Below are 21,010 nucleotides of genomic sequence, written 5' to 3'. Positions count from 1 at the left end.
TTTTTTGAGAAATACATCCTTAAAGACTCAAAGATGCCTTGTGACATTTTATATCTTCTGAATAACTCTCATTTTTTAAAAAACATATTTTCCATCCCTAAATCTGCACTTGTTAATAAAATATGAATTCTAATTTTTATTAATAAAATTTTAAATTTCTATATTATTTAATATGTCTGCCACTGGTAGCATTCATGTTTGATATTCAGGAAATGGTATACCAGTGATTCAACAAATAACCATCATGATATTAGTAATGTTGATAACTTATGTTTACTGAGTACTTTCTATATGCTATTGAGTACCTACTAAGAGTTTTTATGTCTTATTTCACTTTTTAAAATCCAAATTTCTAAGAGATCAATACCGTTACACCCCTTACATTAGTGAAGAAAGAAACAGAGGCTTTGAAAGGTGAAGTAATTTGCCCAAGGTCTCACAGTTTATAAGTGGCAGAGCCTAATTTAATTTTGTTCTAAATTTTCATTTCATGTTTTAAACCATTTTTATGAGTTTCTCCTTGAATAACATTGTACCTGCTGTTAGGTGTCTACACATGACTGAGTTTCTAGGTGATAAAATGTGAGCAGAAATAATGTGTGTCACTTAAACCTCTTACCTGTGCTCCTTCATATTCTTTTCCCATCTAGCTGGCTGGGACAGAGACCACTTCTTTGGCAACTTTGGAACCCGTAAGTTGAAGATGGCAGAGTTTCCATCAGCCTGGGTCCTTAACTGACTGCACACTGAAAGTTCACTGAGGACCTATTTACTTTCCCAGTACTGTTAGAAAAGAAACAAAATCTTTTTTTTTTTTTTTTTAGTCATTATACATGCTTGGTTTTATTTGTTGCAGTAATAGTCTACCCTAGCTAATGCAAAGAGGGTAAGAAAATTTCAACTATACTTCTATATCATTCACAACTGTATTTGTTTGCATTTCACATAGTGACTTAACCAAGTATAATTGCCCACACTATAGCAGAGATACAGAGAGATGCAAAATATAAAAGAGGTTTGTGATAACTTATTTGCAGAGATGGCTACAATAATTTCCCTGTCTCTGTATGTACATACCTATGCTGTTCCACCCATCAAGAAGTAGAATTTGGGGTGCCTGAGTAGCTCAGTCTGTTAAGCACCTGCCTTTGGTCAGGTCATGATCCTGGGGTCCTGGGATCAAGTCCCACATCGGGCTCCCTGCTTCTTCCTCTGTCCCTCCCCCTGCTCGTGCTTTCTCTCTCTTTCTCAAATAAATTTTAAAAATCTTAAAAAAAAAAAAAGATTGAATTTATTTCTTCACTCTCCAAAGCAGGGCTTCGCTATTTGAATAACTTTGGCACATAGGACAAATGCAGAGGTTTGAAAATGGTCATTCTTGGGGGCTTGCTTTCTTCTGGCTTCATTTGGAACCCAGAAACCATGATGTGGATGGGTTTGAAGTAGCTTCCTGGAGAACACACTTTGAGGAAAACTGAAACACCCTGACCAACAGCCTACATGCCCCAAATAGTATAACATAAAACAAAACTGGATATGCACCATGGGGTACACATGAAATATAAAAGGATGTAGGAAGTCTAAAAGTAAACACATGAGAAAAGATATCCTAGATAAACACTAAACGAAACACATGGAAGTTTTATTAATATAAAAAAATAGAATTTAAGACAAAAAGCATTATTAAAATAACTACCTAATGATTAGAGTTTCAACTGACCAAAAGTTGAATAAATTCTAAATATATATATATATATATATATATTTTTAAAGATTTTATTTATTTATTTGACAGAGAGAGATCACTAGTAGGCAGAGAAGCAGACAGAGAGAGAGGGAGAAGCAGGCTCCCTGCTGAGCAGAGAGCCCAATGCAGGGCTCCGTCCCAGGACCCTGAGATCATGACCTGAGCCAAAGGCAGAGGCTTAACCCACTGAGCCACCCAGACGCCCTTAAAAGTTGACTAAATTCTAAACTTGTGTGTACCTAACTAGTTTCAAAATACAAAAATCAAAAATTGATAGCACTATAAGGTAACACATACAAATCCACTACCAGAATAGAAGACTTTAAGCACATAACCAGTAACTCCTCAGTTATCCCTAGGCCAATAAGACAAAGATAACAGCCAAGTCTTAAAGGATCTGAATGATACAATTAGTAAACTTAATTAGATGGACATATTTAGAACAGAGGACCTCCCAATCAGAGCTTACCCATTCTTATCAAGTACACATAGAATAAATTTTTTAAATGGCCCTTGTGCTAAATCATAAAACAAGTGGTAACACATTTAATATCACAGGTATGATCCAGATTACAGGGTACTGAGTTAGAGTATTTCAATTAAAAAATAAAATTGAAGAACTACATTTGTTTGAAAGTCTAAAAACATATTAAATATTTCAGGAGTCAAAGAAGAACTCATAATGGAAATTTAAAAATACTTAGAACTTGATGGTAATGACAATATTGCATATCACAACTTGTGGGATTCAGTCAAAGGGAGGGTATATAGAAATTTATCATCCCAAACGAATATCTTAGAAAAGAAAAAAGACTGAAAATAAACAATGATCCAACATAAAAAGTTAGAAAAAGAACAAAAGAGAATAGAAAGAAATAATAAATAGCAAAAAGTGATGAAAGAGAAAACAGGTTTAATAGAAAAGATCAGTAAATTATAAAAGTCATTAAAAAAAAAAACTAATAGCAAAGATACACCTCTGGTGGTATTTAAAAAAAAAAACAAGGAAAGACTCGAGGGAGAATCTGGCACATGGCGATCCCCCTGAATCTGAATCTCTCCACACATCTTCTCTGAGAACCATAAAATAACAAAAGCAAAAATAAAATCATACATAACCCGTGCCTTCAGCATTACTAGGAGACAGAGAATACAATGAACTTCTCTAAGAAGAAGAGAGACAACAAATTCCAACAGAGCTTGTGCCATTGCTGCACCCACAGGCTCACAGAACCCAGGTTCCCCACTTTTGTGTAGTTAAGAAGCATTTTAGTGGTGCCTGGTGGTTCAGTCAGTTAAGCGTCTGCCTTCAGCTCAGGTCATGATCTCTAGGTCTAGGGACCAAGCCCTGTGTTGGATTGAGCTTTTCCCTCTCCCTCTGCCTCTCCCCCTGCTTGTGCTAGCTCATGTGCTCTCTCTCTCAAATTAAAAAAAAAAAAAAAAAAAAGTATACTGGAACTAGTGGAAAGATACCCCTTGCTCTTTCTTGGAATATTTTAACATCATTAAGATGTCATTTTTTTCTAAGTAAATTTATAAATTTAATGAGATCCCAATAAAAAGTCAAGGTTTCTCTGAAACAGGAAGAAATAGAAAACTTGAACAGACCAGTAACAAGCAAGGAAATTGAATCAGCAATCAAAAAATTCCCAAAAAACAAAAGCCCAGGGCCAGATGTCTTCACAGGTGAATTCTACCAAACAGTTAAAGATAGTTAAATACCAATTCTTCTCAAACTATTTCAAAAAATAGAAAAGGGGGGAAAACTTCCAAATTCATTCTATGAGGCCAGCATTACTCTATGCCAAAACCAGGTAAAGACTCCACTAAAAAAGAGAACTACAGGCCAAATCCCTGATGAACATGGATGCAAAAATTCTCAATAAAATACTAGCAAACTGAATCCAACAATACATTAAAAGAATCATTTACCATTGATCAAGTGGGATTTATTCATGGTTGCAAGGGTGGTTCAATATTCACAAATCAATCAATATGATACACCACATTAATAAAGGATAAGAACCATATGATCATTCAATAGATGCAAAGAAAAAAAGCATCTGACAAAATACAACATCCATTCATGATAAAAACCCTTAATAAAATAAGTTTAGAGGGAACATACCTCAACACAATAAAGGTCATATATGAAAAACCCACAGCTAATATCATCCTCAATGGGGAAAAACTGAGAGGTTTTCCCGTATGGTTAGGAACAAGACAGGGATGTCCACTCTCACCACTGTTATTGAACACAGTCCTGGAAGTCCTAGCTACAGCAATCAGACAACAAAAAGAAATAAAAGGCATCCAAATCAGCAAGGAATAAGTAAAACCTTCACTACCTGTAAATGACATGGTACTCTATATAGGAAACCCAAAAGACTCCACCAAAAAACTGCTAGAACTGATGCATGAATGGAGTGTAGTTGTAGCATACAAAATCAATGTATAGAAATCTGTTGTACTTCTAGTGGTGCCTGGGTGGCTCAGTTGGTTAAGCCTTTGCCTTTGGCTTGGGTCATGAACTCAGGGTCCTGGAATGGAGCCCTGCATCAGGCTCCCTGCTCAGTGGGGAGTCTGCTTCTCCCTTTTCCTCTCCTTCTGCCCCAACCCTGTTTGTGCTCTCCCTCTCTGTTAAAATAAATAAGATTTTTTTTTTTTTAAGAATCCGTTGCATTTCTATACAACAATAAGGACGTGGCAGAAAGAGAAATTAAGCAATCAATCCCACTTACAATTGCATCAAAACAGTAAGATATCTAGGAATAAAGCTAACCAAAGAGGTGAAAGATTTGTACACTCTGAAAACTGTAAAACACTGATGAAAGAAATTAAAGACAACACAAAGAAATAGAAAAACATTCCACATTCATGGGTTGGAAAATCTGTGCCCCACCCCAGCTAATGCTCTCTCTCAAATAAATAAATAAAATCTTAAAAAAAAAAAAAAACCCTACAATGAAATACCACCTTACACCTGTCAGAATGGCTAAAATCAACACAAGAAATGGCAAGTGTTGGCAATGATGTAGAGAAAGGGCAACCTCTTGCACTGCCTGTGAAAATGCAAACTTGTGTGGACACTCTGGAAAACAGTATAGAGGTTCCTCGAAAAGTTAGCACAGAACTACCTTCTATCTACAATCCAGCAATTGCACTACTAGGTATGTACCTAAGAATACCAAAATACTAATTCAAAGGTATATATGCACCCTGACGTTTATAGCAGCATTGTATATAATAACCAAATTATGGAAACAGCCCAACTGTCCATCAACTGATGAATGGATAAAGAAAATGTGGTATATAGAGAATGGAATATTATTCAGCCATAAAAAGAATGAAATCTTGCCATGTGCAATGACAGGGATAGAGCTAGAAAGAATCATGCTAAGCAAAATAAGTCAGTCATAGACAAATACCAACGATTTCACTCATATGTGGAATTTAAGAAACAAAACAAATGAGCAAAGAGGGGAAAAAGAGGGAGGCAAACCAAGAAACAGACTCTTAACTATAGAGAACAAACTGCTGGTTACTAGAGGGGAGGCAGGTGGAGGGATGGGTAAAACAGATGGGTATTAAGGAGTGCACTTGCTATGGTGAGCACCTGATGTTGTACGGAAATGCTGAATCACTATATTGTATACTTGAAACTAATATTACACTGTATGTACACTAACGAACTGGAATTTAAATAAAAACTTCTAAAAAGTCAAGGTTTTTCTTCTTAGAGAGACACAAGATGATGCTAAAAGTCACATTTCTAAAAATGCAAAGGGGCACCTGGGTGGCTCAGTAGGTTAAGTGTCTGCCTCCAGTTCAGGTAATGATCCCAGGGTCCTGAGATTGAGTCTTGCATCCGGCTCACTGCTCAGTGGGGAATCCGCTTCTCCTTCTCCCTCTGCCTCTCCATGTTTGCTCCCTCTCCCTCTCTCTCTCTCTCAAATAAATAAAATCTTTTAAAAAATGCAAGAATAGCTAGGAAATTCATGAAAAAATTAACTATCATGGAAAGTAGCCTATCAAATATTAAAATAAGCTCATGGGGCACCTGGTTAAGCTTCTGACTCTTGGTTTTGGCTCAGGTGTGATCTCACTGTGGTGAGGTTGAGCCCCATGTGGGGATCCCCCCTAAGCAGGAAGTCTGCCTGAGATTCCCTCTCTGTGTGCACTCTTGTTCTCTTTTTTTTTTTTTAAAGATTTTTATTTATTTATTTGACAGAGAGAGATCACAAGTAGACAGAGAGGCAGGCAGAGAGAGAGAGGGAAGCAGGCTCCCTGCTGAGCAGAGAGCCCGATGCGGCACTCGATCCCAGGACCCTGAGATCATGACCTGAGCTGAAGGCAGCGGCTTAACCCACTGAGCCACCCAGGCGCCCACTCTTGTTCTCTCTTTAAAATAAATAAGTAAATCTTTTATTTATACACACACACACACACACTCGTAAGTGTCTATAATTCATTGTGATACTGGTATATAAATGATAGGTCAGTGGAATGTAACAAAATCCAGAAGTTGACCCACTCTTTATGGAAATTTAGTGTATAATAAAGGTAGTTTTTTTTTTTTAAGATTTTGTTTATTTATTTATTTGACAGAGAGAGAAAGATCACAAGTAGGCAGAGAGGCAGGCAAAGAGTGAGGGGGAAGCAGGCTTCCCACTGAGCAGAGAGCCCGATGCAGGACCCTGAGATCATGACCTGAGCTGAAGGCAAAAGCTTAACACACTGAGCCACCCAGGCACCCATAAAGGTAGTATTTTGAATGGGGGATGGGGGGGCAAAGGTTGATGTTTTAGTAAATGTTGCTGGGATAATTGGATAGATATTTGGAAAAAGATGAAATTAAATCTGTTCCTCACACTATATACAATCCTGTCTGCTCTTCAGAGTTTACATTCTAAAGTGGGCTGGGGGAGACAATAAAGTAAATAAATTACACGTATAATAAAAAATGTTAAGTGCTAGGAGAAAGGTACATGATGAAGGAGAATAGGGTAAGAGAAAGTAAGGTTCAAAGTTTGCATTTACAATATTTAAAAGTAGGTAGGGGCAGAAAAGTCCTCACTGATATGAATACTAGCATTTGAATGAAGACTTGATAACATGGTGCAAGCCATGTACATAGACTTCATTCCAAACTAGGTAAGAGCAGAAAATTACAAGCCAATCTCACTCATGAAAATTGACACAAAATGCTGTATAAACCAAATATAGCAACATGCTCACAAAATTAATGTATCATGATACATTAACAAACAAACAATCAACTTGGGTTTATCACAGGCATGTAGGTTTGGTTTAACATTAGAAAAATATATAAATCTTATTCACCACATCAACAAAATAAAAAGATCATTTAGATATAAAAATAATTAAATAAAATGCAGCACTCACTCATGATTTAAAACAGAATAACAGAACAAACATAGCAAACAAAAAACTTACCGAACCACAAATAGAAGCTACATTTGCAAAAAGAGCAACTATCTACATACAGCATCATCATTGTTAGTAGAAACCTTAGAAACATGACCTTTAAAATAGGAAAGAATGTTCAATATTGATGCTTCTACTCATCTGTAAACATTCTCATGAGTACAGTCAGAAAAGAAAGGAAAAAAAAAAGCCTAAGAATTAGAAACAAAAATGTCATTATTCACAGATGATATGATTATACCGTCTCAGCCTCTACAAATTATTATATCCAGCTGGGTATAAGAATAAGATCAATATCAGAAATCAACTGGATTTTTATATACCAGCAATCAGAAAAAAATAACAATATAATTTATAAATAATCTGATAACAGTGAAACCCCTGTACACAGAAAAAAAGGACTAACTTTATTGACTGATATTAAAGAAGTTCTAAATAAATGGAAAATATGCTATATTCAAGACTAAGAAGACTTCATTTCCTCAAACTGAGCTCTGGATTCAGTGCAATTCCAATCAAAATCCAAGACGTTTTTTTTCATGGAACTTAGAAAACAGTTTCTAAAATTTACATGAAAAGAAAAAGTTCAAAAGTACACAGAATACTCCTGAAGAAACTAAGGTATGAGACTTGCCCTATTAAATACTAAAGATAGTGCAACCCCATCGGTCCCCTCCCTCCTTGGGAGCTTTGTACTGTCACTTTGCCATTGCTCAATAAACCTTGCTTTGCTGCCCCCCCCCAAAAAAAAGGATATCAAAGATATAATAAGGCTGGAATGATGAAAACTATGGTTTTGGCACAGGGACACGCAGACTGGCCAGTGGAATATGTTAAAGAAGCAAACTCAAAAACATGTAGAAACATCATACAAAGGAACATAGAGCTGTTATAGGGAAAGCACGAACTATTCAAGAAATTGGGTTCCATACAAGGCAAAAAAAAGTAATTGGATCCTACCTTGACACCGAGCACAAAAATCGATTCTAGATTAACAAAGACGTAAAAAATAAAAAATAAAACCTTAAAACCTTTATATTTTTATGACTTCAGAATAAAGATGTTTCTTTGAAAACATACTGGAAAAGTCATAAAAATTAGTATCCAGCATACATAAAGGCTTACAAATCAACAAAAACCCCCAAATAGATATTTCAAGGAAAAGAACATGCAAATAGCCAATAAGCATAATAAGAGTTTAATCTTCTGAGTGACTGGAGAAATATAAAGCACACCCAAAGTAGTATCATTTTATACCCGATAGAATAGCAAAATTAAGAATATACTAAACAGGGGCACCTGCGTGGCTCAGGGGGTTAAAGCCTCTACCTTCGGTTCAGGTCCTGATCCCAGAGTCCTGAGATCGAGCCTCACATCGGGCTCTCTGCTCGGTGGGGAGCCTGCTTCTCTCTCTGCCTGCCTCTCTGCCTTGTGATCTCTCTCTCTGTCAAATAAATAAATAAAATCTTAAAAAAAAAAAAAAAGAATAGACTAAACAATGGGAACTCACTCTGTTGGTGGGGACTAAATTGGAAACAAGTTCACTTACTTATTATCATCCAGTTTATGACTTAGCAACTTCACACCTAGATTCTCTGCAAAAGCTTTAGCACATATGCATGAGATCAGAATTTCATATCGGCATTGTTTATATAGGCTATGCTCTGAAAGCAACCCACATGTGCACGGCCAGGAAAATCAATGAATAAATTGTGGAAAGGAGGAACAATAAAATATTACATGGCAGTGAACATGAAAGAACTATGGCTACACCTGATAATATAGATTTTCTTAGTGACGGGTGAAGTAAAAAGCGAGTGGAAGGATATTACAAAGAATATGGTACTTTTTTTTTGGTGGTGTGTGTGGGGGGGTTCCATCCACGCACAAAAACTGAGCAAGGTTAAGGATACTTGTATGTGGAAACAAAACTTAGAAAATGTGAGAGACGATGATTTACACAGAATTCAGGATAAGTGAGAAAATCTCTCTGACCGGGGAATTGGGGGCGGGAAAGTAATGGGATGGAAGGGATTTCCTGACAAAATGCCAAGAGTTCTTCTGGTAAAATTCTGCTTCACAAATTAGGTCGTGTGTTCCTCGTGTTTCGTAACTTTATATTCTGCACTTTTCAAGTACTATACAAGTTTAAACAAACAAACAAACAAACAAACAAAAATGAGGCAGGAATGGGGCGCCTGGGTGGCTCAGTGGGTTAAGCCTCTGCCTTCAGCTCAGGTCATGATCCCAGGGTCCTGGGATGGAGCCCCGCATCAGGCTCTCTGCTCAGCAGGAAGCCTGCTTCCCCCTCTCTCTCTGCCTGCCTCTCTGCCTACCTGTGATCTCTGTCTGTCAAATAAATAAATAAAATATTTTAAAAAAAATGAGGCAGGAACATACCTTAAGAGCCCTAATACCCGCAGGCCGCAGCCCACAAGGCACTCTGGGTAAGCAGTCTCGTGGTCAGTTGTCCGTGGGGGCGGAGACTGTGGGTCTTCTATACGCACGCGCACAGCCACCAGCCAATCAGCGACGCTCTCGGGCAAAGCGGCTCTGGCTTTTCTCCCGCGGGAATTCTGAGTTGCCTCAGAGGAGCGTCGTGCTGGCCAAGCGGACCCGCACCTCAGGTGAGGGGCTGGGGCCGTGGAGGCTGGAGTGGCAGCGACACTGTCTGGAGACCTATACCTGTGGTCTTTGGCCATTGGGGTTTTTTTCATGCGGGAGGAGGGGACGATTTTTTCTAGCGCGGGCAACAGAGCCAAAGGCTTTTCTGGATCTGTGAGGTAAATCTTTCCGACTGGCTCTACTAGGGGCCTCTGACAGAAAAATGAAGTCAGTGAACTTCACTGAGTGCAGGGCCTGGATCAGGCGAGGGGCAGGTGGAAAGCTGCGGGATGAAAGGGGGTCTCACTGGTCGCGATGCCCTGGGCAAGTTTATATCCGGGGAGCAGAGCGGGCCTTCGTCTGTCTGCACATCTCTCCCTCGCGCCCGCCCTAAACCTGTCAGAAACAGGGTGGACTAAGGGCTTCTCTTCCTTTGTCCTCAATGTCTGTGTTGTGAACATCTTAGGCGGAATTATTTCTCAAGGCACACATTGCAGAACGTTTTTCTCTTATTTTTATTTTGCTGTAAACTTATTTTGGGGCATGATCACAGGATCGAACCTGTCAACAACTATGGTTTCACTTTGTGACAGAAATGCACAAACTAGATTCTTGCCCGAATTTAGCCGGAATCTGACAGAGGCGGGACTGAAATTCAGATCGCGTAGCCCTCAGATACCAACTCTCCGTCGCCTCACACCTGGAATCAGGGTCGATGCTGTCATTATCTTCTTTGTTAATTTGGGCCAACAAAATAAGTGAGGAGATTCCTCTTTATTTGATATAGTTAATTATGAAATTTACCAGTTTACTTAAATGGTGTCTTTGTATTCAGAAGGTTTGAGATATATATATATATTTTTTTTTTAAATCAGAAAACATCTAAATATGGTGCCCTCTGGAAGAAAACATGCAGGGAAATCTGGGAAGACATCAATGGAGGATCAGGTTGTAAGAGCCTATGACTTTGAGAAGGAAGATAAAAAAGATCTGAGTGGTTCAGACGAGGATGTTACCGAAGGTACAGTATATCTAATGTTGTTGGGCAGTGACCCTGTCCTGTAGTTCATTCCTTCCAGATGCACTACATTTTAGACTATAATAAAACTTTATTCATGTACTTCATGTTTCCCATTTGGAGCTTGAAAAGTTTACACAGCATCTCTTTCCTTTACAGTCATTATTCTCCAGATGTCTGTTCGTAAATAAATAAATGAGTTTTATATAGCATAAATATCTGTATTATATAAAAACAAATAAAAACCAGGAAGGCTTGCAAAATTGTTCCTATAAAATGGTCCTATATCCTGATTTAATTCTATCTAAACTGCAGAGCAAGTACTGTATTTATATGTCTGCTTTAAAAAGTTACGTTGGCAGAAAAACCTGAAAGCCTCCAAATTAAGATAGTTCATCATTAAAAATTACCAAAATGGAATAGTTTCAAAAATATTTTTCTTTTTTATTGTCAATGCAGGGAAGACTCCAGTAATTGAGAAGCATGGGAAGAAAAGGACTTCTGCAGCAGTGTTTGAAGATATGGGGTGATGTGCTCAAAATAATTTTTGCGTGTTACATAAACTAAGAAAAGTCTACTTTGGTTGTCCAATGAATATTGTATGTAAAACACATTGTGTGATATTTCAATCCTTAATTAAAAAATTTCTAATGTAATTTCACAGGGGTGAAGTACAAAATATGCTGGAAAGATTTGGAGGTATGTTTTAAGAGCTATTTTTTTTTTAAGATAATTATTTTAAACCGTGTAACATATAACCTCTGTAATAAGAAATGTTAATCAGTGAACTATAAGATTGTTAATCTAATGCTTGTCCTCATATATAAGATTTTCCCTAAGTATGTGTGATTCAACTATATAGATTTCCTTACCTAATCTCCAGTTGTCAATGCGAAGAGTAAGAATGGTATTAACAATGGTGAGGTAAGAATAGTGTTTTTATTTTATATATGTGTGAATTTAATGGACTGTGCAATTTTAGAACAAAAATGGAAGGGGAAAGTCTCTACTCCTGTTTATATGAACTTCCACAAACTCACAAAGCAAGTGTTAAAAACACACATATCTGTATATATGTCAGTTTTTCATTTTCTCAATTTAGTTATTTTCTATGACATTGCTGTGTTCTTTTCTTAGGAGCAGTATAAACTGAACCCTTTAAAATACCTCTTTATTGTTATTTTTTACTTTATTAAACTATGTCATTTAGAAAGGTAACCCTGCTAGCTAGTGAGAAATATATAATCAGACAAAAAGTTTATAAACCTTAAATGGTATATTTAATATTAGTTACATTAACTGTGTTAGGGGATAGTGTTCTTTTTTTTAAAAGATTTTATTTATTTGAGAGAGAGAGAGAGAGAACGCGCGCGCTCATGGGCTCGCCATGCATGAGCCAGGGGAGGGGCCACAGGGAGAGGGAGAGAGAAGCAGACTCCCTGCCGAGCAGGAAGCCCAACACAATGTGGCCTAGATCCCAGGTCCTGGAGATTGACCTGAGCCAAAGGGGACATTTAACCAACTGAGCATCCAGGTGCCCCCAGGGAATAGTATTCTTAAAAAAGAACAATATTTGGTTCCTCTATATGGATTATGTACTCAGTCAAGTCTTTTTTGAAAGCATTGCTCTATTTGGTGGTAGAAAAATGTTTGTTTTATAATCTGTCTTCTAAATTTATCATAGGTATATACTGGAAATATGAAATATTTGTATAATACAGATCCATCATGATTACTGAAAAAAAAATTATTGATGGTAGATTCATATGCAAGTATTTAGCAAAGCAGTTTTATAGGACAAAAATGTCTTATAAAAAGCTCCAGAAATCATTGTCATAAACCTGAAACTAATCTATAACATTGTGTGTCAACTATACTTCAGTAAGAAAAAAATTTTCTTTTAGTAAGTCCAGGGAAAAAAAAGATTCCATGGAAATATTTAAAAGGGTACTTGAGTGAATTTATCAAGATACTTACTTAAATTAAGGTTTTTCTATGCTTGGTTTTTATCTCTTTTGGTAAAAATTATATTTGAAAGTATCACAGATTATATTTTAAAAAAAATAATATTCTTACTTAACTGTTTTTATCCTTTTTGGATTCTTTTTAGATTTTTAAATTTATTTATTTGTATGAGAGAACAAAAGGGGAAGGGAAGATGGCAGAGAGAGAAACAGACTCCCCACTCAGCAGGAAGCTGTGATGCAGGACTCCATCCCAGGACCCTGTGATCATGACCTGAGCCCAAGGCAGACACTTGACTGAGCCACTGTCCCTTTTTGTATTCTTTTAAAATTTGTGTGTTTCATATGATGAGTTCTAGCAATAACTCATATAAATGATATATGAGAGATATATATGAGAGATATCTAAAGAGATATATATATATATCTCTTTCAGTTAGAGAATATTTTACGAATTCAGAAAAATTTAGCCTTTATTAGTGTTTTCTCCTGAGGAAGTTAAAGGTCTGTCTTTGAGACTCCCCTTTCTTTTTTCATGTTTAGTTTTTTTCAATCATCTCTAAATTAAAAAAATTAGCTCTAGGAAAATCAAAATAGGGATACTAATTGCCAAAAGCTTTCTTAGGAAAAAAAGCAAATAATCTTGGCTTTTTAATATTATACCTACTTTAAGATTTAATTTATTTTTTTTTAAGATTTTATTTATTTGGGACACCTGGGTGGCTCAGTTGGTTGGACGACTGCCTTCGGCTCAGGTCATGATCCCCGGGTCCCGGGATCGAGTCCCGCATCGGGCTCCCAGCTCCATGGGGAGTCTGCTTCTCCCTCTGACCTTCTCCTCGCTCATGCTCTCTCTCACTGTCTCTCTCTCAAATAAATAAATAAAATCTTAAAAAAAAAAAAAGATTTTATTTATTTATTTGTCAGAGAAAGAGAGAGATTGAGAGAGAGAGCACAAGCAGGGAGAGCAGCAGTCAGAGGGAGAGGCAGTCTCCCTGATTAGCAAGGAGCCTTAATACAGGACTCAATCCCAGGATCATGACCTGAGCTGAACGCAGAGGTTTAACCTACTGAGCCACCCAGGCATCCCTAAGGTTTATTTTTAAATGTCTTTCCAAAACTGTTGAACCACCTATACCTCTACTTAATTTAAATATGTGGGAACAAAATAATTTTCAATATTAAGCTTTAATGAATGTTTATTTTCAATAAAGCTGACATTAACAAGGCTCTTCTTGCCAAGAGAAAAAGACTAGAATTGTATACCAAAGCTTCTCTCAAAACTAGTAACCAGAAAATTGAACATGTTTGGAAAACCCAGCAAGAGCAAAGGTAAGGTTGTTGGTTTTTTCACAGCCATGACATTGTATCATTTCTTAGTATTCATTGCTGCAAATTATGAAAAATACTGTCATCTTCTATTTGCCAGGGTCTCTAGTAAAATATATATTTGGCTTGATTTTCCTTTAAGTCCTTTAGTTCTATAACCTTCTTAATAGACTTGAGATATATTTCTTAGAAATCAATGCAGGTTATCTTTTCCTCCATTTAAATAACAACTGAGTTTTTTAAAGGTTATTCATATTCATTCTAGAAATACACCAACTGAATAAAAATTGTCATATAAATTATTAGCCTTATGAGAGTTACCTATTTAACAATGTAGAAAAAGATCCATCTTAATGTAAATACTACATCTGTGTGTTTTAGCTGAATCGACTTAATTGTTTTTTACAAAATCATTCTTGTACCAAAATGGGGAAAAATTAAGTGGAATATTTCTATTTGGAAATCTTACATGATAAACATAACTTCACTGAATCTATTTATCATATCAGAACCTATATTTGGTTGGCAAAAATAAAAAAACTTCTTAGAGATGAAATGGACCTTTCTGGAAAAATTATGCGTATAGTAAAACTTCCATAGTTTTTAAGAACTGAATCATGTGAGAGGGCTTTTCTGTTAGCTGGTTAGAAAAAGAAATACTTCCAAAATCATAAAATTTTACTTTTTGGTTTCATATTTGAAAATTTAAGATGCCATTATTTCCTTCTGTAGTACTTATAAAGTATGTCAAATTTTGTTTTGAATGTTTTGGTATAAAATATGAAAAATTCACTGTTATGTTTTACAGGCAGAAGCTTAACCAAGAATATTCTCAGCAATTTCTGACTTTGTTTCAGCAGTGGGATATAGATGTGCAGAAAGCTGAGGAACAAGAAGAAAAACTAGCTGTTAGTATCACGCTTAATTTTATAATCAATTACAACCAAGTGTCAAGTAGAAATGGAGAGCCTAGCTATGTGGTTGATCTGTGATAGCTTGGTTTCATTTCCCATGCTGGCTATGTGTTTTGTTCCTGCTGAATGGTAAGCCAGAGAATTATGGGCACATACCCTACTTACTAAAGCTGTTGGCCTTTGCTTCCAATATTGGTTGTGATTCTTGCAGTTCCAAAGTGACGGAAATTGTGAAAGTACAAAGGAAGGATTATTAGTTTATATAAAAGAAGTCCAGGGGTAGTTTAGCTTCAGGCATAGCTGAATGGGTGTAAGGAAGCACTGCTTATATAGTGTCTTTGGGCTCTGTCTCCAGTCCTTAATAGGCCCTTTCAATATGGTAAGCAAGATAGCTTCTTGCAATTTAAACTTGCTACAAGCTTGGTAACTGGTTTTTTATCAAAAACTGGCAGAAAGAAAAGTCCTGTGGAGGAATATCACTGATCTAGTTTGGATCATTTGCCCATTCCTGAACCAGTCATTATGGTCAAAGCATGGTTTACTCTTACTGGCCAGACTTGAGATTCATGCCCATCTCTATGGGAGGTGGAAGTGAGCCCCACCCATATATATGCAACTACATTAACTATCCTTTTATTTCATTCTTTAATTTATTAACTTATCACACATTTCTTATTTAAGAGCTCAGGTACTATTCATATTAAATGATTTTAGGGGTTGTTTGGTCAGCTCAGTTTTGGAAATGTTAATATGAAACATCCAAGGGGATGTGTTGAGTAGGCCATTGGTATAGGTGTCTGGAGTTCTGGAAAGAGATATGAATTGAACATACAAAGTTGGGAATTCTCAACATAAAGACAGCATTTAAGGCATGAGTTTGGACGAGATCACCAAGTGAGTGATTGTAAATGTAAAAGGAGGTCTAAGGATTGAGCTCTGGAATAAGTACTTCAATGTTTAGAGTTCAAGATGAGAGAGAACCAGTAAAAGAGACTGAGAATGAGTGGCCTATAATAGGTGGGGGATAAAATGACTCCAAGTGAAGTCAAGAAAGCCTTTTAAAAGGGAGAGAGGATTAGCTTGTCATATGCTCCTTATGGGTGAAATAGGAGGGGATTTGGCAATGTGAAGGTTGTTGGTGTTCTTGAGCAGAATTATTTTGGTAGAAAAGGGAGTGCAAAAACTTGATTAGAATGCATGTAAGAGGGGCGCCTGGGTGGCTCAGTGGGTTAAACCTCTGCCTTCGGCTCAGGTCATGATCTCAGGGTCCTGCGATCAAGCCCTGTATCAGGCTCTCTGCTCAGCAGGGAGCCTGCTCCCCGCCCCCCCACCTGCCTCTCTGCCTACTTGTGATCTATCAAATAAACAAAAATCTTAAAAAAAAAAAAAAAAAAAAAAGAATGCATGTAAGAGAGAATAGGAAAGAAAGAAACAGGGTTGTTGGCCTGAGTAGAAAAGGAATAGTGTGTGGTTTTAAGAATGAGAAAGAGCAACACGTTTGTGTGCAACAAGAATAATCTTGAGTGAAAAATAAAAAGTAATGGAAAGAGGAGGACAGTTGTTGAATTCTTAAGAATGGTTGGAACATGTGAAGAAATTGGTGGTAGCAATTGTGATGAACAGGGATAGTTCATCCTTAAAAACGGAAGAAGGTGGAGTATGTGAGCACAGGTGTAGGTGCATAGGTAGAAATAGTGTTAGATACTCAAAGTTCTCTTTGGATTACTTATATTTCTCTAGTGAAATAATTAAGGTCCTTGGATGATAGAAAACATGTTGCTTTTTGAGGTCAAATGAGAAGGTATAAAATATTTTCCTGAGTGGATCAGCAAATGGACTAGGGAAATAAAATTTCCAAGCAGCATTAAGGTCAAATTTAGGCTTGTGATCACAGTGATCATAATTTAAAGTGAGGCATGTCAGCATAATTGTGGGGTTTTCTCCAGTCATGACCAGCTGCAGGGATGTAGGCAGAATAGCTGGAGCATTGAATTTTTCAGGATTGGGGTTTAGCCAAACAAGTGTGACAGAGTAAAAATTGGGCAGGATATATATACTCCTTTCATTTGAAAGGAGTAATTATGATTGACCATATAATTTAAGCTGGGAAGGAAGAAAGTGAGGACATAGGAATATGGATAGGGGATAGTGAAAACTAGGTATAGGATGAGTGAATTTTACGTATTGATAAAAATTATTGAGTTGTAGTACTAAGAGTGTACCAAGTACTAAATATGAAGAGTACTTGGTAAGCAAGTAGTGGTTGGATAGTGGGCTATATGGAGAAACAGCATGAATAATGATTAGATCTGGATTCTGGAAACATACTCTGGAATTATCCTGGTATGACCAAACACTGGCTGTGAAACTGGAAAAATTATCTATGTGCCTCACTTTCCTTATCTATGAAAGGGGAGTAATAATACCTATCTCATAGAGTTGTTTCAAGGATGAAATTAGTTCATACATAATATGTTAAAGAGTTCAGAGTGTTATCTAACAGAGTTAATATGACATCTTCTACTATTAGTACTATGTAGAAGTTGTAGTTACTGGCAATGACAAAATCTAGGATATAAGCATGTATGTGAATGGCTGAAGTAGGGTGGGGGACAAAAACCATTGGTGGAAAGTAGGAACTGAAACATCAGCATTATTGGAAGGTTCATTATGTGTTGATATGGAAAGCACCAAGAATTAAAACATATTTTGAGTATTGTTGGGTTGCCTGGGTGGCTCAGTCAGGTAAGCGTCTGACTCTTCTTTTTTTGGGGAGGGTGTAAGACTTTATTTATTTGTCAGAGAGTGAGCAAGAAAGCACCAGCAGGGGCAGATGCAGGCAGAAAGGGAGAAGTAGACTCCCTGCTGAGCAAGGAGCCCAATTCAGGACTCCATTCAAGGACCCTGGGATCATGACCCAGGCTGAAGGCCATCACTTAACCAACTGAGCTACTCAGGTGTCCCTAAGCATCTAACTCTCGATTTCAGGGTTGTGAGTTCACATGGAGCCTACATTTAAAAACAAAACCAAAACAGCGTATCTTGAGTATTGTTAAGTGTTCCTACTCAGTGACTGGTAGGATTATTACTGTTGTGTATTAGTGGTGAACTTGGTCATAATAGTTAAAACTGTTGACTTATAAACCATTCCTTTTAAGTTTAATGTAGAATTATTTTTTTACTAAATTTTAAATTATACCAAAATTGTTATAATTTTTTTCTTTTATATTTGTAGAACATGTTTCGACAGCAACAAAAGGTTTTTCAACAATCTAGAATTGTTCAGAGCCAGAGACTGAAAACAATTAGACAGTTATATGAGCAGTTCATAAAGGTCTGTTGTATTTGGTTATGTAATACCTTCTTATATAACATTAGATTAGAAGTAGAAGATAATTTTTTCTTTTTTTTTTTAATTAATTTTTTCCTTTTAAGGGGAAAAACATTTTGCTTATACATTTTAAATTCTTAACTGCTTTCCATTTTGATTTAAGTGTTGAATACATTTTTACAATTCTAATGTTTTTATGGGGAGTCTTCAAACAGGAAATGGTAAATTGGGAATTTTACCTAAATGTACATAATGTACATAAAATTCATACTTTAATAGTCCTATCTTAACTGAAAATAGAAAGTCTGTAAGTCATTTCTAGGTAGTCTTTTACTTGTCTTTGTATCTCTAGTGTTTGCTAAATAGAAAGTACCCAATTGAAAATGAGTAATTTTTTATTTTCTAATGTAATATATATGTATTTTATGGCATATTTCGTTTTAGGATTATTACAGTGACTGAACATGGCTTTATATGGCATCTTATAATCATAAAGCCAGATGATTAAAAACTTGTGGATTAAGAATTATCTGACATATTTTAGCAAATATTAACATATTAGCAAATAACGGTTTGTGGCATTGACCTCTTACTCATGCAGATATATTATTTTTTAGTAACTGTTCATAGGAGTTCATTGTAATCCTACACATACTTTTTTTTTTTTTTTGATGTGGGGATTCTTTTAGATAATCTTGTTCAAATGTTAAAATGTCACCCTTTTAAAAGAATCAGGATGCTCTGAGTAAACTAGTAGTTTTAGACCAATTATTTTTAAAGAACTTTTAATATGTATTTATACCAAAGTTACTTTTAAAAGTGTTCCCAGTCAGCTTGTTCTAAGGCTGCCTAAAAACCATTTAATTGGTGTTAAGACTGATGAAGTACTAAAGATTTCTTCTAAATCTTATCACTAAATGTTACCACTTAGGCTAGGAACTTTAGTATTATATTTGACTTCTCCATCTCCCTTATTCTTCATACCCAGTTATTAGTAGGTCAGTAATTTTTACTTCTGCTGTGGTTCCTTTTTTTAATTCCCAGAGCTATTTTCCTAGTTTATAACCACATCATTCTTTGCTTATCCTGTTAAACCTCAGCTGATTTTTTTCTGTTCTCCAAACTACCCTTCATAGGTCTGTCATATTACTTTCCTAAAACGTCTCTTCTGAAAAAGTCAGTTTCTCATTTTCAGTTCTTATTCAAGTTCCCTCTCATAATATGATTTTCTCTATGCTTCAATTGTTATATTTGTCCGGTAATCCTCACACCTCCAGATAACTGCTTTCTCTAAACTGTGTACTTTCATGCTTTTACTTATGCTCTTGCTCTAAAATAGTTTTAATTACTTTTTCTTTATTAAATCTTGCTCTTTTGCCAAATAAATTGGAGTTAGTCCCTATTTTCTACTACATAGCTACAAGCTGCATTTCCATTCCTACTATAAAATTTTGCATTATTTTTGTTTTTCCTTACTGGAATAAGGGAGTGATCATGTATTAATATTTTTTATTTTCTCCACAACACTTAATAATATAATACTTCTTATATAGTAGGAGTTAGGATCACTATTTGTTAGGTGAAAAAGATTTATAATGTAATTTGTTTTTCATAAATTGAAAAGAGGTATATTACAGATCATTTTATTTCTCCTTATGAATTCCTATCACACTATTAGTAATAATAACATAACTACCTGATATTTAGAAAGCTTACTAAAAATTTTAAAAATTAAGGTATTCTTTTTTTGTTCTATTTTGACCTTAGCAGCTCATTAACCCAATATTTCAAGCAAAATACACTACTGTTATACCTCCTATAATAATATTTGATCCATGTCTGATGCTTTTATTCCTTTAATGGGTATTTTGGTTTCCAGTATTACTTCGAATATTTTCATTTGGAATAAATAATGCACATTATTTGAATACTAAAAAGTTCCTACTTTTGAAAATTAATTCTACAAGTTTAGAATCTGAGATGAAAAGTGGTAGTTTGTAACTGAACTAGCCTTTTGTGTTTTAGAGTATGGAAGACTTGGAGAAGAATCATGATAGTCTACTTACTGGTGCACAAAATGAACTTAGAAAAGAAATGGCTATGTTGCAAAAAAAAATTATGATGGAAACTGTAAGTCATTACATTTTGAATTGAAAAAAAGGAGTAATGCAAGCATTGAAATATTTTATTTGCTGAAATATGTATAACACTTATCTAAAAATTAAACAAATGTTTAATATTTCCTTTCATGTAACAGCAGCAGCAAGAGATGGCAAGTGTTCGAAAGTCTCTTCAGTCCATGTTATTCTGATGACTCTTTGAAGGAAGAACTTGAACCTAAGTAATATGATACAATTACAACATTAGCTAAGAGGCTTGTAATTCTTTTAGAGAGGTTTAAAAATTCTAGTTTAAAATACATCGTGTTAATTGTTAGCTTAAGTGCAAGACCCTTCCTTCTGTTAACCTTCAGATAAAGCTGAGCAGTTATGTGAGTCCAGATCTTTAATAGTAATAGTGAATTTTTCTCTTTAACACTTGTTAATTAACTTTTAGCAATAAAGATGATTTAATTTCAGCTTTTGGCTTCTGTGTACTTGTATTAGTCCCAAAAGTTAGAAAGCACAAGTATAAAAGGTTACATTGTTTTTCTTT

General features: G+C 35.8%; 2 protein-coding genes across 8 annotated transcripts in view; one reads left to right on the top strand and one right to left on the bottom strand.

Moving 5' to 3' along the window:
* Positions 1 to 644: 644 nt before the first annotated feature.
* On the top strand, positions 645 to 20,913 carry SYCP3 (synaptonemal complex protein 3). Of its 4 annotated transcripts, none has more exons than XM_047741294.1 (9): positions 645 to 692; positions 10,675 to 10,820; positions 11,277 to 11,343; positions 11,482 to 11,516; positions 13,996 to 14,113; positions 14,919 to 15,018; positions 18,260 to 18,358; positions 20,381 to 20,485; positions 20,613 to 20,913. In XM_047741294.1, the coding sequence occupies exons 2-9, from the start codon at positions 10,688 to 10,690 to the stop codon at positions 20,664 to 20,666; spliced, it is 711 nt and encodes a 236-aa protein (XP_047597250.1). In that variant the 5' UTR covers positions 645 to 692; positions 10,675 to 10,687; the 3' UTR covers positions 20,667 to 20,913. The 4 variants fall into 4 exon arrangements, with proteins under 4 accessions (XP_047597250.1, XP_047597249.1, XP_047597248.1 ...); XM_047741293.1 differs by lacking the exon at positions 645 to 692 and adding an exon at positions 9,591 to 9,822; XM_047741292.1 differs by lacking the exon at positions 645 to 692 and adding an exon at positions 9,591 to 9,978.
* The window catches only part of CHPT1 (choline phosphotransferase 1), a 36,877-nt gene continuing 36,389 nt past the window's right edge, over positions 20,523 to 21,010 (bottom strand). For all 4 annotated transcript variants that reach the window (XR_007129423.1, XR_007129424.1, XM_047741288.1 and 1 more), the window contains one exon: positions 20,523 to 20,692. Coding sequence is in view for 2 of the 4 variants with exons in the window: in XM_047741288.1 (XP_047597244.1) it covers positions 20,648 to 20,692 (45 nt within the window). In the remaining 2 variants the exon portion in view is untranslated. The remainder of the gene's footprint in view (positions 20,693 to 21,010) is intronic.

This window comes from Lutra lutra, chromosome 8, assembly GCF_902655055.1.
Source record: "Lutra lutra chromosome 8, mLutLut1.2, whole genome shotgun sequence".
In the NCBI taxonomy this organism is placed as follows: Eukaryota; Metazoa; Chordata; class Mammalia; order Carnivora; family Mustelidae; genus Lutra; species Lutra lutra.
Note: the sequence above shows the minus strand (reverse complement) of the source record. Positions and strands in the feature narration are given on the sequence as shown.

What these genes read in the sequence shown, in the direction of transcription:
- SYCP3 (XM_047741290.1), top strand. Translation starts at nt 10,343, where the DNA reads ATGATCACAGGATCGAACCTGTCAACAACTATGGTTTCACTTTGTGAC. An exon ending in AATTTGGGCCAACAAAATAA is followed by an intron (nt 10,558 to 10,674) that starts GTGAGGAGATTC and finishes TTTTTAAATCAG; the next exon opens with AAAACATCTAAATATGGTGC. An exon ending in AAAAAATTATGATGGAAACT is followed by an intron (nt 20,486 to 20,612) that starts GTAAGTCATTAC and finishes TTCATGTAACAG; the next exon opens with CAGCAGCAAGAGATGGCAAG.